The sequence below is a fragment of the Pteropus alecto genome, unplaced genomic scaffold (assembly GCF_000325575.1).
Source record: "Pteropus alecto unplaced genomic scaffold, ASM32557v1 scaffold186, whole genome shotgun sequence".
NCBI classification, from domain to species: domain Eukaryota; kingdom Metazoa; phylum Chordata; class Mammalia; order Chiroptera; family Pteropodidae; genus Pteropus; species Pteropus alecto.
In genome coordinates, this window is record NW_006439190.1 from 620977 (window position 1) to 638907 (window position 17931).

At 32.9% G+C, this 17931-nt stretch overlaps 1 protein-coding gene and 1 long non-coding RNA gene across 2 annotated transcripts in view; one reads left to right on the forward strand and one right to left on the reverse strand.

Annotated features, from left to right (window-relative positions):
• The window catches only part of LONRF2 (LON peptidase N-terminal domain and ring finger 2), a 50124-nt gene that overhangs the window by 3135 nt on the left and 29058 nt on the right, over positions 1–17931 (forward strand). The window contains 1 exon segment of the mRNA XM_025049820.1: positions 15054–15205. Coding sequence (XP_024905588.1) covers positions 15054–15205 — 152 coding nt within the window.
• LOC112483245 lies at positions 4260–5252 on the reverse strand. Its single transcript, XR_003047548.1, has 2 exons — positions 5194–5252; positions 4260–5059 (listed from the first exon to the last, which is right to left on the reverse strand). It is a non-coding gene; the product is annotated as an uncharacterized LOC112483245 (long non-coding RNA).

The following is a 17931-nucleotide window of genomic DNA, read 5'->3' on the forward strand; positions in this document are numbered from 1 at the left end:
ACTACCTGGAAGCGTAATTATAGGAATATTCATAAGAGAATATTGATTATTTCAAGTAACAACAATATTTTGTATTTATAACATATATAAAAGCAAATTGTGTAACAATAGCACAAAGCTAGGATGAGTGAATAAAGTTAAATTGTTATGTGGCCTGTGCATTGTTTTGGGTGTGGTAAATATACTGATTTAAAGTATACTGATAAATCAAGTTTGCATATTGTCTCGGGTAGCCACTGAAAGGATTATAAAATATAAAATCAAAGAGCTATGGTGGAATAATAAATATTGATTAATGCAAAAGAAAGTAAAAAGAATAAAGCAGCAGGGAATAAGTGGGACAACTGAAAAATAGAAAAGTGAGCTCAGTTTGCATTAAATATAAATCATCTAAATATTCCAGTTAAAAGGCAAGTGTTAACAAACTAGATTAAACAAAATACGACTGCCTGAGATACACACGAGGTTAATGTTAGATATAAGGATATAAAAAGTTTAAAGTTAATAGGATGGCAAAAGATACTATATAAAGACTGACCAGAAGAAATCTGATATGGCAGAAGTACTATGGGACAAGGTAAGTCTTTAAAGCAAGGATTGTCATGAGAGATGGAGATGTTTATGATAAATAGGTCAGTTCAACAGAAAATATGTAATAATCTTAAATTTGTATGCCAAAATCAGGTATACACACATATATAGAGAACTAAAGATGACAAAACTAATAGAGATAATTGGAGATTTTGAAGAAAACTCTTAGTGAGCTGATAAGGATAGAACATAGACTGGAACAATATACTTCACTTTGATTTAATTAATATATGGCAGCACATACAACTACTGCAGAATATACCTTCTATTCATGTTCACATGATGATAAGCAGTGGGCTGGATTTGGTCTGCGGTTGTATTTGCCAACCCCTGGGTTAGGCCATAAAACAAATTGAAACAAACATTAAAAGACTGAAATCAGACAATATATGTTTTTTGAACACTGCGGACTTAAACTAAAATTCAGTAGCAAATAACTAAAATATCTTCAGATTCTGGGAAAATATGGCAGAGTGAGAGATGTCCTCAGATCTCTCCCCTTGAAACAACAATAAGAACATCTAAAACTGAACAAAAAACACCCAAAATGCACATCTGAGCCTAGGATCTGCGCATAAGAGCTACCACAGGTGAGAAACTTGGGTGTCGGGCAGTGAACTGAGACAAATAAGGAAGCTGCCTCTCGCATCCACCAGAGCTCCTTGCAGGAGGATGGTGGAGCGACTTCCCTGATCAGCCCTGCCTAGAAGTGCTGGGACTTTTCTATGCAGCTGGCAGCAGGGCTCAGTCGTCAGGGCAGAAAGCAGAGAAGCGGGATGGGACAGCAGAGAACAGTTGATTTCTACCAGCCTCAGTTGCAAAACCGAGGCTGAGCTGCTGCCCCCAACCCCGAACCCAGAGGGCCCCTCCCCCCATACCCTCTGAGACCAATCACTGCAGAACCCCAGGGGAATCTGAGCAAATACTACCAAAACTCTACAAGCTAATACTGACAAAGACTGAAACTGAGAGTAGTGAGTGTGATTAAAATCTACAAGAAAATAAAAGACATTAGGCTTTATATAAAGCAAGGATCCAAGAGGCATCTAACCAAAAGAAACTAAAAGAAAAGCGCCTTCTTTGCAGCAGGCTAAAGAGAGACCTTTATATAATAAATCTTCCTGGAAAAACAACAGAATACACTTTTATTAATGCCCACGCAGAGAAATAGTCCATTAAACACCATGAACAACCAAGGTGACAAGGCATCTCAGAAAGAAAGAGAAAAATCTCCAGAAAAATGAGCTTAAGACATCGAAATATGCAACTTAAGTAACAGAATTTAGGATGATACTTCTGAAAGAATTCAGTGACTTCCGAAACGAGTCATATCAACAATTTCAGAAATTGCAAAAAAAGCTAGATGAGCAGAGCAAGGAGATTGAAACCCTCCAAAAGAACCAAATAGAACTTCTAGAGATAAAAAAACACACTGTAAGAGTTGAAAAATGAAATAGCAAGCTTGGTTCGACCAAATGGAGGAAAGAAAGGATCAGTGATATCAAAGACAGAAATCTTGAAATAAATCTGAAGAGAGAAACCAAAGAATGAAAAATAATGAAAGAGAAATACAAGAACTAGCTGATACCCTCAGGAAAGGAAACATAAGAATAATGGGCATTAATGAAGTAGAGGAAAAGGAGCAGGGACTAGAAAGCATTTTCAGACAAATAGTGAATGAAAATCTCCCAAATCTAAGGAATAAGCTGGAACTTGGAATTCAAGAAGTCAACAGAACACCCAATTATCTCAACTCAATAAGGCCTTCACCAAGACACATTGTGACAAAGATAGAATTCTCAGGGCAGCCAGGGAGAAGAAAACAGTAACATATAAAGGAAAACCCATTAGATTATTCTCGGACTTCTCGCTCAGATCTTACAAGTCAAAAAGGAATGGAATCAAATTTTAAACTATTAAGTGAAAGGAACTACCAGCCTAGAATAATGTATCCAGCTAAGCTCTCCTTTAGATATGAAAGAGAAATTAAGACCTTTTCAGACATACAAAAATTTGAGAGAATTCTCCACTATGAGGCCTGTACTACAGTAAATTCTGAAAGGGGTCATCTCACCTAAAACAAAATAACAACAACAACAAAAATACATAATTAGGAGTAAAGTGACTATCAAGCAAATAGAAGCAGAGGAATGCAACCCTTACTAAGAACAGGGCATTATAAGCTTAAATAATAAGAAGAGAATTGCTATAGCAAGATAGTAATGAACATTCAGCATACGTAGAAACAAATTGAGATAACAATGACTGAAAAGGGGAGGATTCAAAGATCCAAATTTGCAAAGAGGAATAGAGATAAGGCACGTGCAGAAGAAAAGGGACGACTGTATATATACAACTGTCCTTTTCATATTCGTAACGGTAACTACATGCCATAGAGTCAGAAAACAAGAATCAGAAGCAAAACCCACAAAAACCAACCAAAATAAAGAAAACAGAAACACAAGGACAAGGAAACAATGGAAACACGGAGCTACCAGAAAGCAAAAGATAAAATGGCTATAAGAAGACCTCATATTTCAATAATCACCCTAAATGTAAATGGATTGAACTCACCAATGAAAAGGTGCAGAGTTGCAGAATGGATCAACAAGCAAAATCCAACCATATGCTGCCTCCAGGAGACATATCTCAGCTCCAAAGACAAATGTAGACTCATAGTAAAAGGGTATAAAATGATATTTCAAGCAAATGGCATTCAGAGAAAAGTGGGAATGGTGGAACTAATATCAGACGAAATAGACTTCAAAATAAAAAGCAAAAAAGAAAAATACTGAGGAATACTTTATAATGATAAAGAAAAGAATGCACCAAGAAGACATAACACTTACTAATATCTATGCTCCCAATCAGGAAACCCTGAAATATGTAAAGCAATTACTAAAGAACTAAAGGGAGAAACAGGCCAAAACATTATTTTGGTAGGGGACCTAAATATCCCACTGTCGGATATGGACAGATCATCCAAACAAAAATCAATAAGGAAATAACATTCTTAAATGACACCTTAGATAAACTGGACATAATTGACATATATGGAGCATTCCATCCCCAAACAGCTGCTTATACATTCTTCTCTAGTGCACATGGAACATTCTCAAGAATCGACTACATACTGGGACACAGAGATAGCCTCAATAAATATGAGGATTAAAATCATACGAACCATATTCTCTGATTATAATGCTTTGAAACTAGGGATCAACTGCAAAAAAAATCAAGAAGAACCACAAATACATAGAGAGTAAACAACATGCTTCTGAAGAATAACTGGGTCAAGGAAGAAATAAAAAGAGAGATCAAGAGATACATAAAAACGAACGATAATGATAGTACAACATATCAAAACTTTTGGGAAATGGCAAGAGCAGTCAAAAGAGGAAAGTTCATATCATTACAGGCCTATCTCCAAAAAAAAGAATGAGCCCAAATAAACTAATTAACGTTTTATCTTAACAAACTAGAAAAAGAAGAACAAATGAAGCCTGAAATCAGCAGAAGAAAAGAAATAATCAAAATTAGAGTAGAAATAAATAAAATTGAAAAAAAAAGAAAAAATAAATACAACAAAGAACCACCTGATTTAAGGCTTTATGCTGAGTTGACATTTTTTGGAATCTATGTCACAAAGCTGCTCACTCCAGGTACCCCTCTGAGGCATATTTAGATCCTTAGCTGTTTTTCTCTCCATGCTCTCATTTTTTTTTTTTTTGAAGATGACTTAAAATTTACCATCGTAATCATTTTTAAGTGTATAGTACAGTACTCTTAACTATATGCATATTGTTGTGCAACAGATGAATAGGTCTGTTTTATATACATAATCTAGCTGTATTCATAAAATTCAAATTTATATGCACATTTAATTCAAATCTGTTAACTGTAAATAAGCTCATACTTTATGTTTGTTTATTTTTCCACAGAAAGCAAGAGATTACATTGACAATTAGGGTAAAGCTCTGAGCAAGGTTAGATGAAAGCCTAACTAAGAAGTGATGAAACTTTTCCCTCAGTTTCATTAAAATGTCTGTACACCTGCCAAGGTCCTGTATGATATTAACATGTTATATATAAACTACTAAATCCTTAGCAGCCCTGATTCAACTTCCTCTTTTTAAAATCATGTTCTAGATGATTATACAAGACAGAAAAGGAGAATTTTCTCTAGAAACTGAAAAAAAAAAATAAGTAAAACATAAAAGGATTGTTTTTTTTTTCTGACTTATACTTATTCTCTACTTAGATATGACACAGAAATCTGTGTTCTACTTTACAGTATTGATGTAGTTGAAGACATGTCAAGTACTGAGATATTACCCCCTTTAATTCCTATGATGGTGCCCCGAAGGCCAACTGGAACTGAAAAGTTCTCTCTCACGTTTACAACACGATCAAATAGACGAAATTCTGCATCCCGATCAGGAATGACTCCATGCTGCTGTTCTAAAGGCTAAAGAAAAAAAACTTTAATTATTATTATTAACTCTAATTTTTAAAAGTTTTTAAGTAATATATTGAAAACAATTTGTTTCTTCTATATTTTCAAAGTAAAAACAAGTCTGAATTCCTTAAGAGGAAACTTACTCTGTACAGCAAATGGGGCTTCACTGTCACTCGCACCTTCTTATTATTCTTTCTTTGCTGAGAAAAGAAAAATTTTAAAAAATATTTTTAAAATATGAAGTTATAAATTTATTCAGTACTCGTACATGTCTGAATTTTAAAAAGGCAAATCAAATGAGTAATTTTAAGAATATCTGAAGTTCTTCAGATGCAGCAAGGAGGAATAATAAATAATTAAAGTATTTTAAAGTAAAAATTTTTAGGTATAAGACATAGAAAAATGTAAAATTGTAAGTATACGGCCTGATGAATTTTTATAGTATGAATATATCTATGTATAATCATACCTAGTTCAAGAGAGACAGAATATTATTAAGCACAACATAAGAACCCCTGTATGGTGATGTCAGAAGCATGGTGGCCTGAAAGATGTCCCCAGATTTCTCCCCTTGAAATAAGAATAAGCTGAATATCTAAAACTCAACAAATAACATCTAACCTACACACAAGCACGTCGGAGAGAGTGATCTGAGCATAACAGCTTCTAGGACTCAGAACTGCCTAAGTCTGGGGGATAGATTGAGAGGACCAAAGAAGTGGCCTCTCACAACTGGAACTCACTGCAAGAGGAGGGGGAGAAGAAATTGCAGCAGGATCCCAAATAACCCTGCCTGAGGAACCTGTGAGATCCACACAGCGGAGCCCAGGGATCAGAGTAGAAAGTGAACTGGGAACTAACTACAAAGGGGCAACTGCAATCAGGCAAGAGAAATAAATAAAATACATCCAAATAGGAAACGAAGAAGTCAAACTGTCGCTATTTGCGGATGACATGATTCTCTATATAGAAAATTCTAAAAACTCCACAAGAACACTACTAGAAATAATAAGTAAATACAGTACAGTTTATGGGTATGATATCAACATTCAAAAATCCATAGTGTTCCTATATTCTAATAATGAAGTGTCAGAAAAAGAATTGGTAGGGGGTAAGAGAGGAGGGGGGAGGTAGATGGGGTAAAGGGGTCAAATATAGGAGGGTAGGAGAAGGGTGAAGTGGGTAAAGGGGATCGAATATATGATAGCTGAAGGAAACTGGACTTTGGTAATCACACGATAGAATATATAGATGTCAAGTTATAATGTACACCTGAAAATTATATAATTGTATTAACCAATGTTATCCCAATAAACTTAATAAAAAAAGAGAATATCTTCAAATATTTGGAAATTAAGCAATAAATTTTTATGTATCTTATAGATCAAATCAGAAATCACAAAGAAAATTAGAAAATATTTTAGCTGAATGATAATGAAAATGCAAATATCAAAAACTATGGGATGCCATTGCAACTGTGCTTAGAAATTTATTGCTTTAAATGTCTATACTACAGAAGAAAGTTAGAAAATTGGTGATCTCCGGACTTCTATTTCAAGATGCTAGAAGAAGAAAAGAGAATAGAATACAAAAGAAGTAGAAAGAAAGATAAAATGGTAAGAGGAAAAGTCAATGAGAAGAAAGGAAAAATCTAGTCCAGTATTTCTTATGAGCATAGATAGAAAAATCCTGAACAAAATATTAACAAATTAATTCAATGAATCACAGAGTAACGTCATGATCAAGGGGAATATTATTTTGTTTAACCCTTGTAAATCAACCAATGTAATTCACCATGTCTACAGAATATGGGAGGAAAATCTTATGACTCTAGTTTCTCAGAAAACTAGGAATAAAAGGAAACTTAATAAAGAGTATCTACAAAAATCTATCGCAACCATCATAAGTAATGACAAAATGGGGAATGTTTCCCACTGAAAGTAAATGTGACGAGGATATTCACTGTCATCACTGCCATTTGGTGGTGTACTGAAGATCCTACGTAGCACAATAAGGAGAAAATAAAAAGGTATCAAGATTGGGAAAATAAAATAAAACTAGTATTTATATGACATGGAGTACACAGAAAATTGAGAAGAATATTGAACTATTAGAAGTTGTAAGTGAATTAGCAAGATTGTCGATATAAGGTCAATAGAGAAAGATCATTGATAACTGTACACTTAGTAAAGGAGAAATAGAAAAGGTTTCAAAACAATCCATTTATGTAACAAAAAAAGTTCCTTAGAATGAATGCTGAAATATCTGAAAGATGTTCAAGACACTCTACACCAAAAATAAAAAACATTTCTAGGAGAAATTAGACAAATTAAGTGGAAAGATATATTATGGATTGCAGAATTCCGTGTTGATAAGATGTCAGTTCTCTGAAGACTGAACTATAGGTTCAGTGCAAACTCAAGTTAAAATCTCAGCCAGTAGTTTTAGTGGAAATTGATAAATGGCCAAGGTGATACGGAAGAAAAATAACAAACCTGGAAAATTTACACTATAAGATACCAAGACTTACTATAATCCTGCTGTAATTAGGGCAGATTTGTGTTGGCCCAAGGATAGACACCCCAAAACTGACTGTCACATGTACAGTGACTTGGTTTTCTACAAAGATGCCAATAGAATTCAATGGGGAAAAAAGTCTTTTAAAGTCTCCGATTCATTTGCTTATCTGTATGGAAGAAAATGAACTTGGATACCTATCTCATATCATATGTTGAAATTATAATCAGATATCTAAAAGAAGTCATAGGAGAATATTTGGGGTAAACATAACCATGAAGAAAAAATAAATATATTGGATTTAATTAAAATTAAGAACTTCTGTTTCTCAGAGACCCCCAAAAGTGAGATACATATTACAAACACATATGTGTTTGTAACAAACACAAACACATATGTGTTTGTTATATGTGTCTCACTGAGAGCACAAATCTAGAATATTGAAAGAATGTCTACAGTTCAAAAACAAAAGTCTGTCTAAATGATAGGCAAAGACTTGAACAGATGCTTTATAAAACTAGATCTCAGAATGGGTCATAAACATGAAAGGGTGACCAAAATGGTGATCAAATGCAAACAAACTAAAATAAGATATTACTACATATCCTCCAGAATGGTTAAAAGGAAAAAGATTGACAATACCTAGTTTTGGCAAGTATTTGAAGCAATTGGAACTTTTATATTGCTGGTGGAAGTATAAATTGGTACAAGTTAAGAAATACGTTTGGGAGTATCTACTAAAGTGAAACATGTATAACCTCTGGCACAGTATTTCCCCTTCTGATTATATACCATAAAAATGAATGTTATGTCCACCAACAGACATATACAGGCAGTCCTTAAATAACATCATTTCACTCAAAGTTGTTTTGTTATAATGATGAGATGCCATAGGAGCTCAACTCTTGTTTGTATCAATTAGCCTATGGTAAAATTGGTTTTGTTATATGTCATTTCACCACAGCTCCGAGAATCTGTTAGCATTAAGTGAGGACTTACTGTGCAAGAAAGTTCATAACTTTATTTATATATGCCAAAAGCATTTGGGAAACAGCCCACCAGTAGAATGAATAAATAAGTCATACACTATAATATTACAAAGCAGTTTTTTTTTTTTAAATTCTACTGACACATTCAGCAATATGGCTAAATCTCACAGAATGATATTGAGTCCAAGACAAAAGAGTACATTCCGTTTATATAATTCCATGTATAAGAAGTTCAAAAATAGGCTAAAGTAACCTGTAGTGATAGAGGCCAGAATGGTAGTTACCTCAGGGGAGGTGCACTAACTGAGAACGTGCACAAAGGAGTTGCCTTGGGTCCAGGAAATGACTTGGGTGGTAATTACACAGGTGTATGTGTGTAAAAGTTGAGGTCATATACACTTAAGACTTGTGGACTTGTAAGTCCAGCATCAATTGGAACAAATAACCTCTGAGGAGTATTGCCATTTATTCTTTCTAATCACAGGGAACACTACCCAGTTGTTATTGCTTTATGTGTCAATTCACTCAGCCCTTTTAAAATAACACTTACACAGTTCTTCAGTTCTCACCTCTGCCCACTCATTTGGCAGATTTTACAGCAGTGACCCTGGCTTCCGGCATGACAATGGCTCTGAATTGGAACTGGAGGAGAACGTTTGATCAACCCTGAGCACAAACACGGAATGGACTCTTACCCTCCTGAAGTGTTTAAAAGATTAAATTATGAAGTGCTGCCTTCATAAATGGATTGCCAAATGGTGGAAATCAGCAAAGAAAACAGTTCGATTCATTTGGGTTCTGCATAGGAAGTGAATTTTATTGCTTTCGGACTTCAGTGAAAGCAGGCTTTAAAATGTGAGGAGCTGAGGCTTCATTCAAAAAGGATTAAAAATAAATGTAAATGTGTTTTAACTTAGGAAACTTTGTCAAGATCAATTAAGCTAACAAAGTATAAACAATGGAATAATGAAGAAGATATTAGTGAAGCAAGAACAAGGAGTGGGTTAAGAAGTCAGAAACTGGTTTATTGCAAAGACCAGTAAAAGACAAATGTTTAGCAAATGCAATGAAGAAAACAAAGCACAAATAGCATCAAGAACGAAGATGAAGCATTATTGCAGATATAAAAGAATATAACAGATTTTAAAATCTATATAAAAAGGACAATTTTAAGGGAACTATAAATTACCAAAATTTATCCAGGAAGAAGCAAAAGCCTGACATGGACCACTAACCATAAAAGAAATTGAAATGCTACTCATATATTTTCTTGTGAACAATTCTTAAGGTGAAGCAAGTCCTAACAAATCTTCAAGGAAAATTAACTCCCATCTGATTTCAGATCATGGAAAAATATGGAAAGATTTTCATTTCAGTTCATAAGGTTAGTATAATCTTGATACTATAATCAGGGAACATATGCACAGAAAAAAATTTATAGGCTACTACATAAATACATAAGTACATAAATACCAAAACCTTAATTAAATTTCTTAGAATTTTGAATTCAGCAATGTAAGAAGTCAGGAAGAACTTTTCTAAAGAATATAAAGATAATTCAGTGTTAGACAAATCTTTGAATGTAGTTCATTATAGTAACAGATAGAAGATCTATAGGTAATCTCTCAGATGCTGACAGAGCATTCCATAAAATTTAACACCTATTTGTTATAATGCCCTCATAGATTATTAGCAATAGGAGAGAACTTACCAAATTTGATAAATATTCTCTCAAAACTTATAGTTTCTGAGAGATATATAACTTCCGCTCAAGTTCACACTTCAGGTTAAAATATTAGACACATTCTAAAAATTCGAGAATAAGAGAAAAATGTCTACTATTACTATTATTGCAACATCAGAGTCAAAGGAAATACTAGGTATAAATATTAGAATGCAAGAGTCAAAGCTAATTATTCACATGTGATGTAATTGCTTAGAATATTCAAGAGAATCAACTTTAGCAAAGTACAAACAAGATGGAAAGTCTTCATTCTCACATAAATATGCAGCAGACATATTTTCTAAGCTCAAACTATAGTTCCAACAGGATTTTTTTTTTGAGACTTGCAAAAATCTCCAAATGAGATTTCTGAATTTCAAAATGCATTTAACTGTGTGGCAAGGAGTTTTACTTAATCTTCAGTAGGAAATAGTTAATCTGCAAATATATTTAGTATATAATGACATACTAAAAAGACAAATATCATGAGAAGAATCTAACAGAATTCTACAAATACCTTCCAAGCAATGAAATGCTCAATTTAAAATCATATGCTTATGAATCGACATCAGTATTTCATAGTACATATGTGTATTTTCAAAGGTGAAATATGCAGAATCTCATTACAAATCATAATCATCAGATGAACATTTTCAATTGATTTTTTTATTGAAGTATAATGACATATAGCAGTTTCATGTTTACAGTATAATGATTCAATATTTGTATATATTGCAAAATGATCACCATAATAACTCTAGTTAACATCTGTTAGCACACAGTTACAAAAACTTTTTTTCACATGATAACTTTTTTCTCATGTGATGAGAACTTTTAAGATCTGAACATTTAAATATACAATACAGTATTTTTATGTATGGTACAGTACAATACAGTATTTTTAACTATAGTCACCAGGCTGTGTATTTTGTGCCTATGACTTAATTTATTTTATAAATGGATGTTTGTACCATTTGACGCACTTCACTCATTCCTCCCACTCCCCACTCCGGCAACCACTAATTTGTTCTCTATTTCTTAGTTTGTTTTTTTTTGTTTTGTTTTGTTTTTAGATTTTACATATATAATTGAGGTCATATGGTATTTGTCTTCTTTGTCTGACCTATTTCAGTTTATATAATGCCCTCAAAGTCCATGCATGTTGTTGCAAATGGCAAGATTTCCTTCTTTTTCTGGCTGCATAACATTCCATTGTGTATATGTACAGTTTCTTTATCCATTCACCCATCAATAGATATTTGGTGGTGAATATCTTTTCAAGTTAGTGTTTTCATTTTCTTTGGATAAATACTCAAAAATGGAATTACTGGATCATATAGTAGTTCTATTTTAATTTTTTAAGGAAACCTCCATACTGATTTTCATAATGGCTATACCAATTTACATTCCCACCAATAGTGTGTACAGGGGTTCTCTTTTCTCCACATCCTCACCAGCACTTGATATTTTTTGTCTTTTTGATAGTAGCCATTTTAACACGTGTGAGGTGATATCTTTTTGTTTTGATTTGCAATTCCCTAATGAATGTGATGCTGAGCACTTTTTCATGTGCCTGTTGGCCATCTGTATGTCTTTGGGAAAAAAATATCTATTTAGATCCTTTACCTATTCTTAATTGAATAGTTTGTTGCTGTTTTTTTGTTTGTTTGTTTGTTTGTTTTGCTGTTGAGTTGTATGAGTTCCACATATATTTGGGATATTAACCTCTTATTGGATATGTGGTGTGCAAATATTTTCTCCTATTCCAAAAGTTGCCTTTCCATTTTATTGATGGTTTTCTTTGCTGAGCAGGAGCTTTTCAGTTTGATGTGGTCTCACTTATTTGTTTTTGCTTTTGTTGCCATTGCTTTTGGTGTCAAATCCAAAAAATCATCTCCAAGAGCCTACTGCCTATGTTTTCTTCTAGGAGTTTTATGGTTTCAAGTGTTACATTCGAGTATTTAGTCCACTTAGAGTTAACTTTTTATGTATAGTATAAGACAGTGGTTCGCTTTCATTTTGTTTCATGTGGCTGTCCAGTTTTCCCAACACCATTTATTGAAGAGAATATCTTTTCCTCATGGCTCCATTGCCATATATCAATTGACCATATATACATTGGTTTATTTCTGGGATCTCTAGGCTGTTCCATTGACCCATGTGTCTGTTTTTACGTTTTGATTACTATAGCTTAGGAACGTAGTTTGAATTAGGGAGCATAATGCCTCCAACTTAATTCATTTTTTTATTAAGATTGCTTTGGCTATTTAGAGTCTTTAGTGGTTCCTTGCAAATTTTAGGATTATTTGTTCTATTTATGTGAAAAATGTTATTGGAATTTTGATAGAGATTACACTGAATCTGCAAATTGCTTTGGGTAGTATGGACATTTTAACAATATTAATTCTTCCAATTTGTGATCATGGAATATCTTTCCATTTGTGCCTTATTCAATTTCTTTCATCAATATCTTATAGTTTTCAGTATACAGGTCTTTTACCTCCTTTATTAAATTTATTCCTAAGTATTTTATTGTTTCTCATGCAATTGCAAATGGGATCGTTTTCTTAATCTCTCTTCTAATAGTTTATTATTAGTGTCTAGAAATGTTACAGATTTTTATATATTGATATTGTATCCTGCAACTTTACTGAATTTGATTATTCTAACAATTTTTTGGTAGTCTTTAGGGTTTTTAAAAATACATATCACCATGTCATATGTGAATAGTGACAGTTTTGCCTCTTCTTCTATGATTTGTATGCCTTTTCTTTTTCTTGCCTAATTTCTCTGGCTAGGACTTCCAGTACAGTGTTGAATGAAAGTAGCAAGAGTGGGCATCTTTGTTTTGTTCTTCATCTTAGAGCAAAAGTTTTCAGCTTTTCACTAAGTACGATTTGGTTGTGGACTTGTTGTGTATGCCTTTTAATGTTGAGGTAATTTCCTCTATATCTGCTTTGTTGAGCATTTTATTATAAATGGATGTTGAATTTTGTCAAATGCTTTTGAGATTATCATATGATTTTTACCCTTCATTTAGTTAATATGGTGTATCACATTGATTGATTTGCATCCCAGGACAAATCCCACTCGATCATGGTATATGATTCTTTTAATGTATTGTTGAATTTGGTTCACTAAAATTTTATTGAAGATATTGCATCTGTGTTCATTAGGGATATTGGCCTATAATTTTCTTTTGTGTCCTTGTCTGGTTTTGGCATCAGGGTAATGCTAGCTTTATAAAATGAGTTTGGAAGCTTTTTATCCTCTTCACTATTTTAGAAGAGTTGGAGAAGGATAGATATTAAATCTTCTTTGAATGTTTGGTAGAATTCACCAGGGAAGCTGTCTGTCCTGGACTTTTGTTTATTGATTCGTTCTCCTTATAGTAGTTGGCCTGATCGGGTTTTCTATATCAAGATTCAGTCTTGGTAAGTTGTATGTTTTTAGGAATTTACCCATTTCTTCTAGGTTATCAAACTTACTGGTATATATTTATTCATTGTACTCTCGTAGGATCCTTGGTATTTCTGTAGTATCATTTGTAACATTTCTTTCATTTCTGATTTTATTTATATAAGTCCTCCTTTTGTTCTTGGTGAATGTAGCTAAAGGTTTGTCACTTTTGTTTATTTTATTTTTTTTTTAAAGAACCAGCTCTTAGTTTCATTGATCTTTTCTATTGTGTTTTTTGTCTTTATTTCATTGATTTCTGCTCTGGCCTTTATTATTTTCTTCCTTCTGCTTGCTTGGAGTTTCATTTGTTCTTATTTTTCTATTTCCTTGAGGTGTAAAGTTAGGTTGATTAGTTGAGATTTTTTTGTTTCTTGATGTAGAACATCTACTGTTATTTTCCTTTTAGAGCTGCTTTTGCTACATCCCATAAGTTTTGATATGTTGCATTTTCATTTGTCTCAAGGTATTTTTTAATTTATCTTGTGATTTCTTCTTTGAGCCATTGGTAGTTTAGTAGCATATTATTTAATTGGCTCATTTTTGTGTATTTTCCAGTTTTTGTCTTATAACTGATTTCTAGTTTCATACTATTATGGCCAAAAAGTTGCTTGCTGTGACATCATTCTTCTTAAATGTATTAAGACTTGTTTTGTGTCTAACATATGATCTATCCTGGAGAATGTTCCATGAGCAGGTGAGAAAAAAATGTGTATTCTGTCTCTTATGGATAGAATATTCTGTATAGAGCTATTAAGTTAGTCTGATATATGTGTTGTTTAAGGTCAGTGTTTTCTTATTGATTTTCTGTCTGGATTATCTGTGCATGGATAAAAATGGGATATTAAAGTCCCTCTTCTATTATTGTAGTGCTGTCTATTTCTCTTTTTAGGTCTGTTAATATTTACGTTATATATTTAGGTGCTCCTTCATTGGGTGCATAAATATTAACAAATATATCCTCTTGTTGGATCGACCTCTTTATCATTATTTAATCCCTTCTTTGTCTCTTATTAGAGTCTTTTTTAAAAAAATTCTATTTTGTCTGATATAAGTATAGCTACCTAGCTTTCATTTAGCTTCCGTTTGCATGGAATATTTTTTCCATTTCTTCACTTTCAGTCTTTGTGTGTCTTTCCACACAGAGATCAAAAGAAGCTGTGTAAAATATATGTATCAAACTACTAAACTCTAAATAGTATTGGAGGGAGAAATTTTTTATTTTGCCATTATGTTTATTGTCTAACTTAATATTTCTAATGAGTTGTTTTTAAATTCAGTCATTTTTATTTGTTTCTATTTCTCTCATGTCTTTCAGCTCCTGGGGATATTTCCTTATTGCTGTTACGAGCAGAGTTATACTTAACCATGAAGAACTATGAGCAGGCTCTACAGGATGCCAGTGCCATTTGTCAGAATGATCCTCTCTTGACTAAGGTACTTGTATTGGTTGACTTTGAGAAAATAAATGTAAGTTTATGAGATTTTCTTAAGAATAAAGTAAGATAATTGTGATTAAATACCTATAGACCATGTACATTTCCCTCAAATTATAGTAGTCTAAATGTAGTAATCACTTTATACTAAACCAACTTTGTTCAAAAGACCAAGTCTCCAATTAGATCTAAATAAGAAACACAAATTTAGATGTGTTTGAAAGGCTGAATAATATGCCTTATACACAAAATAAATATATGAGCAAAATAACAGAATTGTATAAATTTGTGAGTAAAAAGGAAATGTTTAAAATTATGGTTTAAATAGAAAGGTCATATCATGATTAACAACAGGTCCCTAATATGCATGGAGCATATAAATGGTGTTAGTAAAAGGGTGACTCTTTTGTATGTGTTTTTGAGTAATTTAAGTCTTTGTGTTGGAAAAGTCTAATATTTCTTCCTCTGCTGACACAAAATAAGCTTTGCTAACCTGATAATGATAGCTTACATTGTCCTTGAAGAAGATTAAGAAGCCAAGCAATAAAAGTTGTAGCTTTTTTCACAAATCTTTGAATTTGAAACCCCTGTAAGAGATTGTAATGTTTTAAAGAACTTGTGATGAAATTAATACCTATAGTATGCTCTATTAGATAAAAATTAAAAATAGTTTTTCTCCTGCTATATTGCTTTTTATCATCTTTATTTTAGAAGCATTGAAGAGGTACTAATCATAGTTAATAGACAAGATGGGTGTTGCTTGCCCTTTGTCCTTCCTTTCTTCCTTCCTTCATCTTATCCAACCATCAAAATATTTTCAGATTATATTGAGTGTTAAGTTGAATTTGGGGATGAAATGAAGGATAGGAATGTTTATCGGACCAAGTCTAGAAATCTCTTTTGTTGCTTGCTTGCCTCACTGAAAACATTTTTTACTCCATTTTCTAATGATTTTTTTCCTATCCCTGGATCTGGCGGGACTGATCAGGGAAGAGAGTATTTGTTACAAGCTCATTGGCGTCCACCAGATGAGGTGACTTCTACTTGGCTAGTCAGAAACAGGTGGGCTGTGCCAGCAGTTGCAGGCTTAAGGCTCCCGACATTTTTTATTTTGCCATTATGTTTATTGTCTAACTTAATATTTCTAATGAGTTGTTTTTAAATTCAGTCATTTTTATTTGTTTCTATTTCTCTCATGTCTTTCAGCTCCTGGGGATATTTCCTTATTGCTGTTACGAGCAGAGTTATACTTAACCATGAAGAACTATGAGCAGGCTCTACAGGATGCCAGTGCCATTTGTCAGAATGATCCTCTCTTGACTAAGGTACTTGTATTGGTTGACTTTGAGAAAATAAATGTAAGTTTATGAGATTTTCTTAAGAATAAAGTAAGATAATTGTGATTAAATACCTATAGACCATGTACATTTCCCTCAAATTATAGTAGTCTAAATGTAGTAATCACTTTATACTAAACCAACTTTGTTCAAAAGACCAAGTCTGCAATTAGATCTAAATAAGAAACACAAATTTAGATGTGTTTGAAAGGCTGAATAATATGCCTTATACACAAAATAAATATATGAGCAAAATAACAGAATTGTATAAATTTGTGAGTAAAAAGGAAATGTTTAAAATTATGGTTTAAATAGAAAGGTCATATCATGATTAACAACAGGTCCCTAATATGCATGGAGCATATAAATGGTGTTAGTAAAAGGGTGACTCTTTTGTATGTGTTTTTGAGTAATTTAAGTCTTTGTGTTGGAAAAGTCTAATATTTCTTCCTCTGCTGACACAAAATAAGCTTTGCTAACCTGATAATGATAGCTTACATTGTCCTTGAAGAAGATTAAGAAGCCAAGCAATAAAAGTTGTAGCTTTTTTCACAAATCTTTGAATTTGAAACCCCTGTAAGAGATTGTAATGTTTTAAAGAACTTGTGATGAAATTAATACCTATAGTATGCTCTATTAGATAAAAATTAAAAATAGTTTTTCTCCTGCTATATTGCTTTTTATCATCTTTATTTTAGAAGCATTGAAGAGGTACTAATCATAGTTAATAGACAAGATGGGTGTTGCTTGCCCTTTGTCCTTCCTTTCTTCCTTCCTTCATCTTATCCAACCATCAAAATATTTTCAGATTATATTGAGTGTTAAGTTGAATTTGGGGATGAAATGAAGGATAGGAATGTTTATCGGACCAAGTCTAGAAATCTCTTTTGTTGCTTGCTTGCCTCACTGAAAACATTTTTTACTCCATTTTCTAATGATTTTTTTCCTATCCCTGGATCTGTTGTTCTTCTGAGGTAATTTCTATGCATAATGATTGAAGCTTAATTGTTGTGAATTAAGTCTAGTGTTTCTGACTGATAGTAGACCTACATTGCCCTCTGAAGCTAGATTCCCCGCCATGATATTGATCTCTGAGCTAAAAACTTGGCAGTGTGTTCCTAAAAAAAAAGACAAAGTTAATTACTAAAAAGTTACATTGATAATTATAACTGTTAGGGAGGCAGCAAATAAATCTTTAGCCTTTGGGATTTTGGTCATATCTTTAGGGTTTATCGCAAATCTGTGGACCTCAATTTTTGATAAATGCTTAGTGAAGAACAGCTTTATCAGAAATGTACCCTGATAAATCACTTTAAGATAGTAAAGGATAGAAATTTGTTTTTAGGTTCATATTATTACTAAAGGATTAAGGAAGAAGTAACATTGGAAGGTAAGTTGAAAGGACTGAGGGGAGTGTAAAGTT